Source organism: Podarcis melisellensis (genome assembly GCF_964234715.1).
Source record: "Podarcis melisellensis genome assembly, chromosome: 3".
Lineage (NCBI taxonomy): Eukaryota > Metazoa > Chordata > Lepidosauria > Squamata > Lacertidae > Podarcis > Podarcis melisellensis.
The window spans coordinates 62,206,030-62,224,293 of NC_138530.1; the positions used below are offsets into that span (position 1 = coordinate 62,206,030).

General features: G+C 43.8%; 1 protein-coding gene across 1 annotated transcript in view; it reads left to right on the forward strand.

The window, feature by feature from the left end:
• The first annotated feature begins 1,922 nt into the window (after positions 1-1,922).
• Positions 1,923-18,264, forward strand: part of SGK1 (serum/glucocorticoid regulated kinase 1) — a 71,987-nt gene continuing 55,645 nt past the window's right edge. Inside the window, exon 1 of the mRNA XM_081907164.1 lies at positions 1,923-2,162. Coding sequence (XP_081763290.1) covers positions 2,094-2,162 — 69 coding nt within the window. The 5' untranslated portion in view covers positions 1,923-2,093. The remainder of the gene's footprint in view (positions 2,163-18,264) is intronic.

Genomic DNA, 18,264 nt, shown 5'->3' on the forward strand with positions numbered 1-18,264 from the left:
GTAGTGTGTAGCAAAATATAGGGAAGAAATAAAAAGTAAGAATACGTTTAACAGGCTTTTTTTTAAGAGAGGGATTGTAGTGGCATGTAGAGCAAATATTCATAAAATAGCAAGAAATGATATCGCCACATCCATGAAGTATCACTAAAGATATGTGGTATGCAATTAATATGCTAATAGGAGCACTGAATCTGTTTGGGAAACAAGCAGAAGGAGTAAAGAAATTCTACTAGAGAGGTACAGAATTATGTTAAGCTACAGGGGGGGAATAACTGCAAGTGGCAGATCAAAGCTTTGTCTGACTCAGAACACATTAGAGATCTCAAAAATAACTGAATTTTTTGGAAAAAATTAAAACACCTGAAATTTTATGGGGGCAAGGGAGTAGTTAATTGTGCAGTTTGGTCATAAGCGCATATACTCAGAAATACATCCCACTGGCTTCAAACAGATGTGCTACTAAGTGTGCATGTTATTGCAGATTTGAGATAGGAGATATAAGCTGTGTGCACACCAAACCTTTAAAGCATATTTATCGAACACCCACACACGAAATAATTATGGGAATTGTAGTTTACCCATCACACACCTACAGTTCCTAGAACTGTTAACCACAGTTCCCAAAATTCTTTGCGAAAGGGGAGAAAATGTGCTAAAGGTTTGGTGTGCACATGCATCACTGAGCGTGTTGACTGGGGCTGATGGGAATGGTTGTCCAAAACATCTGGAGGGCACCAGTTCTATAATAGGCTTTATTCAAAAGGATGCCCATGAATCACATTCTCCAAGTAGGGAAAATGTAACACCCTCAGAACAGAAGCATCTTAGCTTGCAGGATAAATATGCATTCACTATTTAAAAATGGACTATCCAAAAAAGGAGCTGGGTGAGGGTACAGTCTGTTACTCAGTGAGGAGAGGAAAACCTTCTGCACATGCTTAGAGATTCTTAATTTCTTTGTGATCATTTCACTTTGAGGTAGGGATGGGTGGATGTTTACAATCAAGCGGTATATATATTTTTCTGAAATAAATAACATATTCCAGGGTTACCTTAATGTTGAAAAGGAACTTGCAGGCTTGTGAGAAATTAAGCCCAGCAGAAACATATCAGATGCATTAAGCATGTCTTTCCTGGTTCCTATCCCTGCAGAAAATGTTGTGGGGGTGGGTGTATGATCATATTTTCTTAGAGCATCCTATATGTACCCCTAGTAGTTTGTTCCCCTGCATTTTATCTTGCCACCAAAAATCAAGCAAGCAAGAGCAAAACACCACCACTCTACCATCCTTTGAAAATTTAGATACGGTTTTGTTGTTGTTTCAAATTAATGTAGTCTATTGTGCTTACAAGGCTGGCATCTTCTCGTCGAAGATAGTCTCCTTCGCCTGTCTGTATTGAGACGGCTCTGTTGTAATGCGAGAGCTGCCAGTATCATTTTCCCCTGGGGGAAACAGATTGCCTTGTGCTCCTTCTGTGCCCTGAGCTCTCCCCCCCCCCATCCTTTGCACTTATTTCTGCTCCGCTGCCGCTTCCTGTGCATCTCTCTCCGCCGCCCCCCCCCCTCCACCCCGCTGCTGCTGTTGAACTGCATCTCCCTCTGGAACTTGCACAAACCATCTCTCTCCTCCCAAACAGCAGTGAATCACACCATCACCTGAAGAAGAGCAATTGCCTGCCTGCCTGCCTGCCTGCCTGCTTTTGCTTAGGAGGCTTTCAGGAACCACACCGCGTAAAGCGAAGCCAGGTCCTTTCCCCCTCCCCTGCATCTCATCCCCAGCTGATTGGCTAACTGTCTCTGGATTCTATAGCGGCTCCTTTGATGTGCATGTATATGGAACGTTCTTTTTAAGCACAACTGGGGAGGGGGGAGAGCTAGTCAGCAACAGCTGCTGCCGAGGCTGCAGTAGCCAGTGCAGCAGAATGAATGTGTGAGAGGGGATAAGTCGCCCGAGCCCAGCCTGTGCTTCTCCTGCCCTGCTCTGTCTTCATTCACCGGCTGCAGGAGGGACGCTGAGCGAAACAGATGCGCTGCTAGCGCAAGGGAGTCCTGCCCTGGATCTATCGCTGTGTGTCCGCCTCCCTCGAGGAAAATGGTCAACAAAGACATGAATGGATTCCCAGTCAAGAAGTGTTCCGCTTTTCAGTTCTTTAAAAAGAGGGTAAGGATGCTCTCTGAGCACATGCTGGTTTTTTGTGTGTTTTTAAATTGATGTGATCATTTACTGTGATGCCAAAAGAGAGAGAGAGACGCGGGAGCTTTAGGAGTGTCTGTGTGTGTTTAAGAGCGAACCGCCAGTATGGATAGCATGCAAAACTATCGTCATTGTACCAATTTCAAACAGAAAGTGCATTTTGGGCGATGATTGTGGCATTACATAAATGCTGTTTGGTGAGGAATGTGCTGCTACTACTCACAGACCTCTGTCTAGAACCCAGAAAAAGGCACTATCTGGAGGAAGATACCTAAAGAAAGAGGTGTGTGCATTAGCAGAGAAGGACCAGAGGTATAGTGTGTGTGAGAGAGAGCCAAGGGGTTTTGATTCTTGTTTCAAAGGTTATTGGCCACAATAGCTAAAAGGAACTTCCATGTACAGGAGCAGTATATCTCTGAATACCAAATGCTGGGGACCAACAACAGGAGAGAACTGTTGTGCTCTTTCCAGGGGTAATCTAGCTGTCCACTGATGGAAACAAAGCACTAGGCTAGATAAACCATTGAGCTAACCTAGAGGGACTTTTCGGATATTCTGAAGTTGTCTCATTAACTGTTAACTCTCTTTGGCAAATCTGGTTTCCCCCCCTCCTCCCTCTCAATTTCCCATCTTGGGGTGGTGGGGTGGCGGAAATGCTCTGTGACCTACTTAATTCATCTTTCTGTAAAATGGGGGCATATGCCCTGAAATGTAGAATTATAAAGGCGAGATCTGACAGGTGAAAATATAGGAAAGCATTATGCACATTAATATAATACAATAATATGTGGCTATAACGATGAGAACTGAGTGCCAGTAGGATCCCAGTTCTCCAGTTCTCCCACTCTGTGTCTCCCTCTCTCTTGTCCACTTCACCTGCTGGCTCCAGCCCATTCATTCACACCTAGCAAAGTGCTGCATTATATCACCTCCATTCATTGCTTTGTGCTAAGATGTTTGCAGGTTCAGCAAAACTATGGCACCGCCTATAATCTACCCAGTAACCCACAGCCGACCGAATAGCAATAAGAGCAGAGGCAGAGAAGAAGCATCAGGCAGGCACTTGCTGTGCAAGACAATGACAGCATCCCTAGCTCCACTAAAATACTTGGGTTCTTCTTAGCCCGCTTGCCTGATTCAGTGTGTCCAAATAATTGCAATTAGTGTTTCATGAGATGAAAGGCTGCATATTGCAATGCTTGTGGAAATCTCTGTGTGTATACATGCAGTTATGTTCCCATATAGTTCCTTAGTAGTACGTTAAGAGCACCCACCATCATTCAGGGATCTGATATTCCACCAAATTTTGCTAATACAGCAGGATCATTTTCCCCTTATGGTGGCAACACAGGAATTCTGAACAAACAAGACAAAAGCAAGACTGATGTTGTTTTTCAAGCCAACACAGGTGGATAAGATTCTACCTAGTTCCTTCTTGTAAGGATTTCTTTTGTTTTTCTGAATGATTAGGGCTGGGGATTCTCTTTAATGAGGCGGAGTAGTAAAACAAGGCAGACAGTTCCGTTCATTCATTCACCCATTCCCATTCACCTCCCGCCTGCCTTATATGGAGGAAGCTGTCACTTCATTTAGCCCACCAGTCAAACTCGGAGAACCTCTGCTCAGACAGCCGTGCCCAGCTCCTCTTCATTTCCGTGGCATAAATTAGGACCTCTGAATGATAAGTCAAGAGCAACAACCTCCATGCATCAGATAGAAAACTGGAGACATCTCCCCAGCAATGAAGGACCATAACTCAGTGCTAGAGCATCTGCATGCAGAAGGTCCCAGGTTCAGTTTCCAGCATATCCATGTAGGGCTGAAACAAACCCCTGCCTGAATCTCAAAGAGTCACTGCTAATGAGTTCGATGGACCAAAGGTCCAACATAGAAGACAGCTTCTTATAAAGCTGGTATGGCAGTACTTGTCCTCACCTGTTCAGGTGTTCATAATATGGCTTAACACACAAGGAGGGGAGAGCATCCATGAGCATGCCAGCTCTGCCCCATCTGCATTGCTCCCTGCACATTCAAGGATGGCTGTCTGCATTGGGGAAGCCTCCTGAACTCAAGGAGGCTTCTGCACGTTTTGAAATCTGGGTTTTCCAAGGTTCTTAAATTCATGGTAACCTTCTGCAGACTTGAAGTGGTGGGGGGCGATGTGCATGGGGGTGGAGCTAATGCACTTGCAGGTGCTCTGAGCTCCTCACATGTTCCTTTAAGCCACATTATGAACATATGACTAGGTCTGCAATCTCTCCCTAAGGATGCAATCTTAAATTCACTTACTTCTGGATTCATATACAGGATGGTGTTGTAAGTCCCATTAAGTTTCAGACCTATAATCTCTTACTCCCAGGTATAAAATGGTAGAATTGAAGCCCTGGTTGAGAGTAAAGTCCCACTGAAACTGGGCTTTACCTTTGAGTAACTGTGCATAGGATTGGGCTTCAGGATAGAGATTGCAGGCAGAAAACCTAATGCAAGTGGTATATTTTTGACAAATTGCTTTGAGACATTTTGATCCCTCACTATCCTGAGTTCTTCCTGTGATCCAAAGCTACTGTGAACTATTTGACACAGAATCCCTGATGTTTTAGACCTTGGGTGACTATTTCTAATCAATAGCTGATCAATATCAACATGGAAAGGTTACTCAGCTCTTGTGTTTTATTTGTACAACAGTACCTTGTGTTACATTCAGTCTAAATTCATTGCAGAATTTTCTCCAATTAGAAGTTAACCATCACCAAGGAATTCTTCTAGCTTCAGCCTCTGCCAAAAATCAGACAGGAAAAACACATTATGATTATTTGCCTGCTATGCTTTCCCTATGTTGAACTCATTTATGTGTGTTCTACTTAAAAGTGTGTGTGAATTGGTAACCACAGGTAAGACGCACCAACAGACTCATGAAATCCAGAGCCCCTTTTGGATGTCCAGATTTCAAGGATCTGCTGAAAAAGACTTTACCCTACCCTTGATTATAGCATCTCAGGGGTTGGGGGTGATTTTTATTGGAAACATGGCAGTGAGCAAAAGGGCGAAGTCCCACAGCTCACCCACCAAAATCTCAGTACCGGTCAGGAGGATGTTGTAGCTATTTACATTTTTAAAAAAGAAAGAAAAAATGGGCATGTTTAGTCTGGCCCTTAGCCATTGGCATAATACATAAGCCAACATATTTGGGAAATATGGAAAGAAATTTGATCTTTAAAGTTGCTGGAGATTTGGGTATCATGCTGAATGAACTTGTATGAATTAAGCAGGTTGGATTGCCATCTGTCATGGATGCTTTAGCTGAGATTCCTGCATTGCAGGGGGTTGGACTAGATAACCCTTGGGGTCCCTTCCAACTCTACAATTCTGTGATTCCAGGCAACATGAGAACCTTTCTAAATTTTGTTGCCTGCTTCCTTGGTGATCTGACCCCCACAACAATACTGCGAATGAGCTTATAACCAGTGTTTTTTTCCTTTAAAAAATGTTTAGGAGTACTCTCATTTTCCTACTCATATTGAAATACTGCCCCTCAATGAGGCCAAACTTAGATTCACAAAATGTTTAGGAGAATGCATACCCCTGCGGGCCCCCCAGAAAAAAAGTACTGGCAATAAGTAAGAAAATGTTATTTTGATGAACTGGATCCTGAAACCATAAAAAAAACCCAAAAATGTTATTTTCAGCCACAAAATCCCAAACTGAGAGTACTTTGCTTATGACTTCTGATGTTACACGCACTGCTGCAGTAGCCCACCAGTGTAGTCATTCTAACGCTGCACATTTAGGAGGCAGTAACCTGATTTAAATGTTATAGCGATTGTATGAAACTTCACACTCTTAAGGATTATATCCAATGCTAGCCCTCCTCAGAATTAACCCATTGAAATCAATGGTCATGATTTAACACCATTAATTCCCAGTGGGTCTGCTTAAAGTAGGACCTGGTTGGCTACAGTCTAATGTTTATTACCAATACTCTGCATTCATTTAAATCAGGGGTGTGGGGTCTGTGGCTCTTCAGATGTTGGACTGCTTCTCCCCTGGTTCCTCAGCACTGAACATGCTGGCTGAAGCTGACAGGACTTGGCACCTCACAACTCCTGAGGGAACACAGCCTGCCAATTCCTGACCGAAATCAAGCATTTAATTTTTCAGTCATAGAAGAAACAGTAAAAGTGTCTTCAGTAAGCAGACTGGAATTCTCGTTTCTTAAGGAGACAAACGTGTGGTTGTTCTTGTCTCTTGAAACCGTATTCATAAGAGAACAAAAGCAATAATACACAATTCATAATTTATATGCACCCTGAAGCAATAACCTGGAATGCATTCCATATCTTTCCAGCATTGTGGGGTTGCCCTCTCTTTCAAGTGTGTGTCTTAAAACATGGTGCAAACAGAGGCATGGGGGGTGTTTCCTACAGGAGTTACCTGTTTCAGCATGCAAATAGCCCCCCTTCTGAAGATTTGGACAATTATGCAATGCCAGGAAGTGGGTGTTTTAGACAAGCTATTTTTGTTTCTATTTTATTATAGTAAGGTAGGGATTTTCCTATAATTTCTTGCAGATATAATTTCTTAAGTTTTTGAGAAAAACCACACATGTGTTTATAGCTTAGACTGATAGTGTGTGTATTCCTTCATTACCTTGCTGTTTTCAGTAGAGGAGAAAATAGTTACTATTTGATACAGAGTGGCATCATTCTGGTGCATCAGTAGCCTAATCTACAAAGACCAAGGAAATAACTTCTTAAACTGCTCCAGGCTGTGTATGTTTCTCCTTGCTGAGGTATAATTCCCCCTTGGTTGGCTTCACGCTGTCACACGCTGTCTCTTGACATTTCCGAACATTTTGGGGTCATCAGAATAGAAATATTTGAGTTTGCTACATGGAGTTCAGAGGCACGATGATTCATGCTTAGAAACTTTTAAGTGATAGTTATTAGAAACATTGGTCCTGCTCAATGAGAAATCAGATGTCATCCCCATTTAAATCAACATGCCTTCTTTGGCATTACCACAGCAATTGTGCCTGGGAGGAAAGCTTGATCTTACATTGCATGCCACCCCAATCACCAAGCAGGGATAGATTTCAGGGGTTCCAGTCACTTACCCAGAGATCTGTGGTGTGTTTATGATGTATGGTTTATTTACATATACCATATATACCACCTGAGCCTATGATGGAGGGGTTCATAGCATTAACACCCAAGAGAGTCTTGCTTCTCCCATAGCCCAGCCTTGGGTTTCAGCAGACATCAGGCATGGTTCTGTTTCCCAGATGTCCAGCTTGCCAACTTCTAGCTCACACACACAACTCCCAGTTCTGGCCTTTGTCTTTCTAATTACAGTGGTATCTCAGGTTAAGAACTTAATTTGTTCTGGAGGTCTGTTCTTAACCTGAAACTGTTCTTAACCTGAGGTACCACTTTAGCTAATGGGGCCTCCCGCTGCCACCATGGTGCAATTTCTGTTCTCATCCTGAAGCAAAGTTCTTAACCTGACGTACTATTTCTGGGTTAGCGGAGTCTGTAACCTGAAGCGTCTGTAACCTGAGGTACCACTGTACCAGTAATCTGAGGAGGAGGGGAGTGCCCTTCTTCTTCTTCTTCTTCTTCTTCTTCTTCTTCTTCTTCTTCTTCTTCTTCTTCTTCTTCTTCTTCTTCTTCTTCTTCTATTACTCAAAGCCAAGTAAGATTGCCTTCCATGAACATGGTCTTAACAGTGAGTCCATAAGTGACTGTGGAGGCCAATTCTGGATCCACACATTCTTCCACAGTCGGGACATAGGTTTCCAGACAGGAGTTGATCATGGTGAGGTTTTGCCAAAGGTGCCTTCCTCTTAGCACATGTTTCCGTTTCATCCTGAGTTCAATTGTCTTCAAAGTCTATGACACCTTTGGTAAAGACTGTTCACCAATTGGAGTGCTCGCAAGCCAGTGTTTCCCAATTGTCTTATACAACATTTTTTTAGATTTGCCTTGAGAGAGTCTTTAAACCTCTTTTGTTGATCACCAGCATTAAGCTTTTCATTTTTAAGTTTGGAATAGAGTAGTTGCATCCAAACAACATGACCGCACACAGCCAGTTCATTTGTTACCTTAATGGCCCATACTTAGAGAAACTTGTGTGGCTAATTCATCAATTTGAATCTTTGCTTAGATTTTAGCACTTGCTGGATCCCAGAATTAGAAGGGGGCCCAGGCATACTGCCTACTCTGGAAAAAACCCACCCTCATAACACCACCGAAGGACAAGATTGTAAGTCCAGATACTGTTCCAAGGGCTGCCCTAATGTGGACATCCATGCTTGCTCCACCCTCCTGCCCTCTGCAGATTCAGTAGAAGGTCTGAAGGGGCAGGCAATGCACATTCCATTTTTCTTCATATTAGTAATATAATTTTCAAAAACAAAACAAAACATAGTACTTTGTAGACTGGACTGGCAATTTGGGCTGCCATATTTTTAAAGTTTTGCCCAAAGTTGAGCTTTTGGGGCAAAATCACAAAAAGAAATGCCATTTCCGAGCTATTTTTATGGAAAAACAGCCCAAACGGCACTGCTGATGTGGGCTGCCATGCGTCCAGATTTTCCTGGACATTTTCCCGATTTCCACCTTGACACTGCTGCCGACAGCAGTAATTCTGTATATGTCTGGGACAATCCAGACGTATGGCAACCCTGCTGGCGATATCCTGAGAGGATCTGATCAGTAAACCATAGGGCGGGGAATATTGAAATGCATTTTCTATGTCTCCTGGGATGTAGAGGTTACGCGTCTTCCTATGCCTGCATATTTATATATGCCAAAATTGCTGCCAGATGGCTTTAATAAGAGCTGTTTCAAAGTGCACCGTTTTATTCTCCCCACTCTGTCTTTGATGCTCATTCCCTTTTTTTTTAAAAAAAGTTTATTGCTCAGCTTCTTGAGAGAGATCATCTTCAGCTTTCATGAAATAACATGGTGTGACATCTGATCAAATGGGATAAAGGAAAGAGAGCAGGAAGAAAGAAAGATTTTGCGAGCACCAAAATGTCCGTCTTACTAAGTACAGTGGCAGATAAAGCAGTAACCTAGGCTTTCCCCTATTTTATTAAGGGGAAGCTATTTGTCCGTTGAGAAAGGCTAAAAAGATAAATAAATGATGAATGGGAACAAGAATGTAACACTCTCCAAAAAGCAGCGAGAGAATCCAAAGAACGACTCTTCTTTGTTTATTTATACTCGGGTGGATTTAGGGTTCATTAATCAAAAGCCTGAGAAAAAGATTAAAGTCTTGTCAACTGGCTTATCCTAGAAAATGTTCAGTAATTAGCAACTTGGGCCAAGCTATGAAGACAAGTCAGCCCAAGACAAGATGGCGCCTGTCGCCTGCTCACTCCATGTTCAGAAACTGATTGGACTGGCAACTGAATCAATGCTGGCCACAGGGCAGCCGCTTCCATCACACTGGAGAAAAACAGGATTAGTTTAGGAGACACAGAGAGGTTATGTGGCACACACAGCTCTATCTACAAACAGAGGAGAATGGCTAGTAAGCTCAGGAAAAATGGCTGCCCCCCCATCTTTGGGAAGGGCTGTAGCTCCACAGAAGAGCATCTATCTTGCATGTAAGGTAAAGGTAAAGGGACCCCTGACCATTAGGTCCAGTCGTGACCGACTCTGGGGTTGCAGCGCTCATCTCGCTTTATTGGCCGAGGGAGCCGGCGTACAGCTTCCGGGTCATGTGGCCAGCATGACTAAGCCACTTCTGGCAAACCAGAGCAGCGCACGGAAATGCCGTTTACCTTCCCGCCGGATCTGTACCTATTTATCTACTTGCACTGGCGTGCTTTCGAACTGCTAGGTGGGCAGGAGCAGGGACCGAGCAATGGGAGGTCACCCCGTTGTGGGGATTTGAACCACCGACCTTCTGATCGGCAAGTCCTAGGCTCTGTGGTTTAACCCACAGCGCCACCCGCGTCCCATACATCTTGCATGTAGATGGTCCCAAATTCAATGCCCAGCATCTCTGGGAAGGACTGGGTGGAGGAATTTTCCTTAAACTGAGGGGAGCTGCTGCCAGTCAATGCAGACATTACTGAGCCAGATGGAACAATGGTTTGTCTTGCTTTAAGGCACCTTCCTATGTTCCTAACTGCTTACTGAGGCTGCCACCTCACTCACTCTGGCTAATGGTAGGGCTGGACTTGTAAGGACAAAAGAGACATTTCCTGCTTCATGCTTTCATCCATTTCTCAAAACATGTAAAAAGTGATATTCTGTGTTTTGGCAAATGTACTCACATCAGAATCAAGAGTGACCAGTTTCTAAACTGAATATGTCCTGGGCTTCAAGCCTACTTGGGCCATGCACTCCTATATATGTTCTTTGTCCTAATTCAATACAGGCATCATCATAAAATACAAATGCACTGACTAGCTGGATCACACCTAGCCTGGCAGGGGCCAGCCAGACTGGACTGCCAAGGGCTGAGAAACAGGACATGCAGGTGATGGCCATTCTCTCTCATTGGCTCCAGCATCTGGAATTCAGAGGTCTATATGGAGGATCTGTTTAGCTTTCCTGGCTACTATTTGCTGATAGACACATCCGTCATTTGTCTAACCCATGGTTGGCTAACTTCTGGCCCACTCGATGTTGTCGAGTGCCAGCTCCCATTAACCTTGGCCAGCATGGCCGATGGTCAGGGACAATGGGGAAGGGGAGAGTGCAGCAATATCTATTAGGGTACTGATGGGCACATTTTAGGTCTGATCTCCTGCACTGAAAACAATTTATGTAATTAGCATGCAAGTGAGAGGGGGTAAAATGCTTTGCTTGCTCAAGGGGGGTAAGCTGCTGAGGAGGAGAGTGCATAATTATTTGCCTGTTTTCTAATTGCATATTAAGAGCCCTATAACAGTATTTAAGTCCCTTAAAAAGAAACATTTAGAGTTGACTGTATGTGGTTAAGCAGCATTTGTGGTATAATTCATGGGAAATATGCTTTATGCTCTGCTTCTTGCAACATTACTTTTGCAGAGCCAGGAATAGATCCAAGAAACCACTGCAAACTAGACTCTTTAGGATGATAATGGCTTTTCCCTCGGGAGACGGAAGGGGAAATCTTGAAAATGCCAGCTAGATCTGGGACAGTTGCCTATTTTTTAAAACTGTCTAATGCTTTAGAAAAAAAAAAGGTGGAGGCATTCTCCCCCCCCCCCTTTCCTCAACTGTTAGTAAGTAGCATTTAAAACAGATTTCAGCAAAATAAGACTCTGGTGGGCTGCAACCCAAATAAGAAGCAAATGTCTTTCCCATCATACTTTTCTTCCCCTGATACTGGGCAACTGAATCACTGAAGTTTAATTGCGTCTAGTAAAAGAAATACAGGTGCTCAGCTTCTCTTCGGAACAGACTTAGAATGTTTTTATCTCATGCCTTCAGCAGAGCAGACCCCCTCTGAGCATCCCATGTGCTAAGCAGATGGGGAAAAGGACAAGGTGAAATGAGAGAAATACTTCTGAGAAGATGACAATGCACAATATCGGACATTTTCATGAAAGTTTATTATTATTATTATAAAAAAAAGGCTGCTCCTAAGGCCATGCAATGGTTTGCTTGAGCAAAACATAATCAAAAGAAGGAAAGAGAATGTCCAGTGCTTTTCAGACTCTCAAGTGAAAGCTCAGTTTGGTAGGGACTAAGTATGGTATATGGGCACGGGTGGTGCTGTGGGTTAAACCACAGAGCCTAGGACTTGCTGATCAGAAGGTCGGCTGTTCGAATCCCCACGATGGGGTGAGCTCCCATTGCTCGGTCCCTGCTGCTGCCAACCTAGCAGTTCAAAAGCACGTCAAAGTGCAAGTAGATAAACAGGAACCGCTCTGGCGGGAAGGTAAAAGGCGTTTCTGTGCGCTGCTCTGGTTCGCTAGAAGCGGCTTAGTCATGCTGGTCACATGACCCGGAAGCTGTACACCGGCTCCCTCGGCCAGTAAAGCGAGATGAGCGCCACAACCTCAGAGTCGGTCACGACTGGAGCTAATGGTCAGGGGTCCCTTTACCTTTTAAGTAGGGTATATACAAGTTTATGAACTCTCATAATACATGTGTAAATTTGAGAAGGATGAGCAAGACCAACCAGCACCATTTTTTAAATTGCTACTGCAACAGCAATCCAAGAAAACATCCTTGATCACGAAGTACATAAATTATTTGTGGCCACAAAGATATCTCTTGGTGCTCTCACAAACTAAAACCATGAGGGAGATGGTCTTGAAACATTTGTGAGGTAGCAATATAAGCATGAAAAGGACAAAGGCAATCAGGCAAAGGGAAAAGGGAAATTGTGAGGATGAAGAGATCTCCATATCTCCTCCATATCACCTCTCTGACTAAACATCAGGATGAACTTTCTGACAGTAAGAGCTGTTTGACAGTGGAACAGACTCCCACGAGAGGTGGTGGGCTCTCCTTCCTTGTAGGTTTTTAAGCAGATGTTGGATAGCCGTCTGTCATGAATGCTTTAGTTAAGATTCTTCCATTTCAGCAGGTTAGACTAGATGACCCTTGGTCCCTTCCAGCTCTACAATTCTATGATTCTGTTATTCAACCCTTTGCCTCTGCTGGATTTCTTCTACGGTGTGGTACCTCTGTATCCATATGAATCTGTGTGTAGTAGATGTGGTGCAGTACTGAGAGGAGAAAGGCAGAGAATAAAATCTATGGGATCTCCTTTCTAACATCATACATAGAGGAGACTTGAAGTGTCGGACATGCCAACTCTCCACATTTTTCAGTCCCTCTTCTGTAATGTCTATGACAGATCTGTTGCTTGATCCAGACCAGAATTCCAAAGTGCTCTGAGCTAAGGATAAATTAGTCCACTTCAGGACTCACAGAAAATTCTGGAAGGGAAAGCACGAGTCTGCATGGTAAATGTGAGCAAGGAAAGTAAATAAACCACTTCATCTAATAAGCATAGCCTTATTGCTGTCTCTGGCCTTGAAGCACAACATCTGTAGATGCCTCTCACTCTGTTTTTGGAACATACAGCAAAAGTGTGAAAGGAGGCTTCATCCAGAAAAGAAGATCTGATTGGGTTTAGATACCTTTGGACATTTTAACATTACCTTGCTCTTCATACCATTCATACCATTTGAATGACTGCAGACAAGAGGAATGATATGATATTCCCATCCCTCTCTTGTGCGTGTTGGATGTGCCTCTCTGAACATGTCTATATCTGTGCTCAGGGAAGGACAGGGAATTTGGAATGCAGTTCTTGGAAGCTGCTCATCTGCTGAGTATGATGACAGTTCTGCTATCATAACTCATCTCAACAGCCGTAACATCACTTACTGTAGGCTGCCCTCCTTAGACGATCCCAGCTGGCGCTAGACCAGTGCAAAGTCAGAAACTATGAGCACGTCTGGCGAGAAGAGAACAATACAGAAGTCTTGATCTCCTCGGTAGCTGATGCAGGGTGTTGCCAAATAGGCCATTGCATTGCTTTGGCAGACAAACAAGCTGCATAAGAGCTCCTGGGAAAATGAAATGAATGTCATAGTTTTGTCACACTGTGAAATGGATGAATGTCATCTGCAGGGAGTGAGTGTCAGTGCCTATTAAAACCATGATACTGAAACTGCACAGTTTCCTCAGGGGCTGAGAGAGAGCCCTTCTGGATCAGTAACTACCGGTAACTAGATTCATGTGCAAGCTGCACATGAGCACATAGCTGTTTCCCATTCATGACCCCCAGCTACCGGTATCTAGAGGCATATTGCCTCTGAGATTGGAGGTGGTGCACAGCCATCACGATGAGTAGCCATTGATAGCCTTTCACTTCTTCAAAGACACTGGCTTTTGCATTCTGCAGTGTACCACTTTCCCCTCCCACTGATATACCTTTCCCCTATCAGACTGGGAGATTAGACATTTGCCTTCCCCTTGTGGAATGCAGAAGGACCAACATTTCCAAAGCTCTATCCACAGGGCAGCTCACATATCCCCTCCATCTGGCAATTCTGCCCAAAGGAAGACATTCAAGAATTTGAATTGTCCTCACTCCCAGATGCAATTAAGCCCTAAGTACGTGACTGAAACACTATATATCCCTCCCCTACCAACTGAAGGTAACCTTCATGCATTTGATGAACAAGGATACTCCGGCATAATGCATTATTGCTTGTTTTTAAAGTGCCCTAAAACTTTAAACTTATTGTTCCTGCTGCAAGAGACCAGCAGAACTACCCTCGGGCTTGATGGTCTTCCCGTTAACCTTGCTTCACCCTTCAATCAGCAAACAGGTTGAAAGGGGAATGGGATGCTATATTTAGTTTCTCCTGTCCTCCCCTTGGTTGGTTCTGTTTGCACCACCTTACCAGGGCAACACATATATAGCCATGGCTGTTGCATAAGCATCTATTTGTATTAGGAGTGCAGCATTCTTCCCTCTCTTCATAGCTAATTCATCAGCTCAGACACCTTCTGACTGACATGAAGCATGTCTAAGGTCCATTGATTTCAACAGGAGAGACTGAAGGCCGTGCTCAACACTGCCACTGAAATCTGCCAGACCTCAAAGTGCTTTGACTTGGGCCAGATTGGTTTGTTGGTGTTAGGACAGAATTTCAGAGTGAGACAGATCGCATTTACTTCTACTGGAGACATTCATGAATAAATACTCAGAGATATCAGCTCGCCTTTGATGATGCCTCAGATCAAAGGGAATCCATAAAGAGCCTCTCATGAATGCCAACGAGTATCTGGAGGGTGAGTGTGTTGGAGAGAAGTAGGAGCCAGACGAGCTCCGAGGCAAGGATTCCCTAATGAATCTTTTCAGGAAGTTATGAGCATCTTTGTGTCTAAATGCAGAAATATCTGATTGCTGCTCCTCCACCTTGCTGTAAATGTGCAAATAAACACGAGATCCCACAAGGAGTCTCTCTTCCCTCCCTTTGCTTCACTTGATCTCTGGCAGTGACACTGTTTCTAAAGCTATCAATATGTTTGAAAGTCCTCGCTATTTCTTCCTATAAACATAGACCTCCCTAATGACGCTTGCCTGAATAAATTGGCTCAGGTGCCTGCTTTCATCTGGATCAAGTCATTTTCAATCGCAGCCAAGCCCAATTCAAAGGGAAACGGAAAGCAGCTTATGTAACTACCCCCCTTCCCGTCTTTCCCTGACTGGGAAGCCTACTAAATATGTATAGCATTGGATTTCACTTTTAGGACTACTCCATGTTCACTTTCTTTGGTGTCAAGCATCTCTCCAGGTGTGTTTTTCTAAAGATTTATTCTTTAACCAGAGATGGCCACTAATCAGCAGGTTCGCGTGTTTGTTCAGCAATCTTGTCCCCACAGGAATGTGAAGCGAATGCATAGTTCTCCCTCAGGGCCGGTGCAAGGATAACATCGTTCCCTTTGGTGCTCATCCCCAAGCAAGAGCTCAGATTTATTGCTACAAGGATATTTAGTTTCATGGTAATTTTAATGAAACTTGGGATCCTGATGTTTACATTCTTTCCCTCAACGTAAGGGGTTCAGTCTGTCCGCTGTTTATATACTTCCCCAGTCTGCACTCTAGTCTGGTTTATTATTCCGACTTTTTCTCAGCAAAACCTTACTCCACTTCCCTTTTTGCTGTATTTACACAGTGGTGCAGTATTTGCTATGGCAATGCTCCTGTTTGTACACATACGAAGTTGCCTGGCACAGAGCCATGCCTCTGGCCAGCAGGGGCTTTCCAAGGACTCAGGCAGAGGGCCTTCAGATTGAAAATGCCAAAAAAAGAGAGGCCCAAAAGAGGAGGACACAGATTTGCATAAAGTTGGCATATGGCATTCAAAGGAGCCAACTCCTAGGGGCTGAGGTCCCTTTGGGCTCCCCAATAAAATATTTGAGTGGATGGACATTGGCATTCAAATGGTGTGCATGCACTGTGTCATGTGATCAACTATGCAGGGTGGGGCTTACACCCCCCCACACACACAATATTTTATTCAAGTTGGCACCCCTGTGCCCATTCATTTGTATAGATGCACATTGGAAAGAATTACTGTAATTCTAATAGAAATACACACCATAGAGGAGTGGCTTCTCCAGTCCAGAATGAAGCCCCGACTCAATACGAACCATATCAGATAGCAGAGAAGCACAAGATGGGGAGATTCCCCTGAGCGGATCCCCTGTAGTCCTCTTGCAAAACACTGAGAGCTATTAGAAGTGACTGAAATCCAACAAGAGCTTCCTCTACACCTCTACAAATCTGATTCAGTGATGCAATAATCCCTATGCACCCTTCCTTGAAATGGGCCTCATATAAATTGTCCATTAAGGCATACATAGTCAGACCCTCCAAGTGTCCCTATTTTCCCGGGACGTCCCAGATTTACAGAAGCCATCCCAGTTTCTGATTAGATCCCAGAATGTCCCACTTTTCCTTAGGACATCCCTATGGAGAAATGTTGGAGGGTATGGAGTTTTCCAACCCCTGCGCCATCTGAGCAGGCCTGTATAGGGAAGGGTTTTTTTATGTTTAATGTTTTATTATGTTTTTATATGTATTAGAAACCACCCAGAGTGGCAACCCTGTCAGATGGGTAGTAAAATTATTATTATTATTATGTGATAGGGCATCCCTATTTTCATCAGAGAAAAGTTGGAGGGTATGAATAGGATGGAGCTGAGTGGCTGCAAACAGAGTAAGGTGATTAAATGAGCCCTTTGACATTGGTGGGATTTAAGTAGCCTACCTGTGTGCAGGATTGCACTCTAGATCATGCATCTTCTATAATTTCAGTTTCCACTCTTCCAAACTTTAGGATCCAGTGTAGGAAGTGGAGCTGTAAGAGTGCATGAAAAGTCTCTCCACAGCCACCGAAGTGTTTGAAGAGCAATACTCTGTCACCCTAAATGCATCCCTCAAGAGTAGGGGCACTATAATTTAGACAGTGCCTGTCTAAAACCTTGCAGAAAAGAAGCGGCAGAGTCCTCAGGAGGAACATAGGTATCTCAGCTCATTATTATTATTTTGAACCTGCTGTTTATCTCATAGTTTGTACGTTTTGTCTTGACAGTGGCTCATCTGTGAGTAATGTCACTGGTTATGTTCCCCCCGGGGTCCAAGTTGGATGGCTGCACTTTTAATAACTAGGTTTGCAGCTTTGATTTATTGTGTTGTTGAATAATTCCTTTAATGCTTTTAGTGCTGGTTCCTCCTTGAGTCTCTAGTTTATACACTCCATCCTTCCTCTAATCCTCTCAGGGGAGAAATATTTCTCTATTTTGGCTTTCTCTCTGGCAGGTGGATTTGCTCATCTTGTCCACCTTTTACTTTGGCTTGCAACCAGATTACTGAAGCAGCAAAAATGGCCTCAAGGATACCATTTATTGAAATTAACTTCTGAGCTGCCTGTGGATTATTGGCTGCTATCATCTCTCGGCCTGGCTTCCACTTTTGGACTGTCTGCCTGAGGTGGTCAGAGGCAATGGTCTGTGGTGATTTAACAATGTTAAATGACAGCCATTTTGGAAGTTTAAGTTAATTTGCAAGGTTCGAGGAAACAAAGTAACACCATTCTAACTGTGTTTTTGGTTGGGAGATAGCTGGCCCTGCAGATGTTGTTGGATTACAACACTCATCATACATGTAAGCTGTCCATGCTGGCTCTGGCTGATGGGAGTGGGAGTCCAACAAGATCTGGAGGGTCACATATTCCCCATCCCTAAGGCAAGTCATTAGCAGCACAATCCTACTCATGTCTACTAAGAAGCAAGTCCCATTGAGTTCAATAGGGTTTACTCTGAGGTACAGGGGTACACGGTCACAGCCTTCATTTGTGTATTTCGCTGCCACCACCAAAGTGACTGACAGAGTGGTTGGCCAAGTTGATTGAGGGGATGTTGGCAAGCCAGCTGCAATCAACCCTGACAGACCCTCCAAGTCTCCCTATTTCCCAGATTTACAGAAGCCATCCCGGTTTCTGATTTGATCCAAGAATGTCCTACTTTTCCTTATGATCTCCCTATGGAGGAATGTTGGAGGGTATAGAGTTTTCCGACCCCCTGTGCCATCT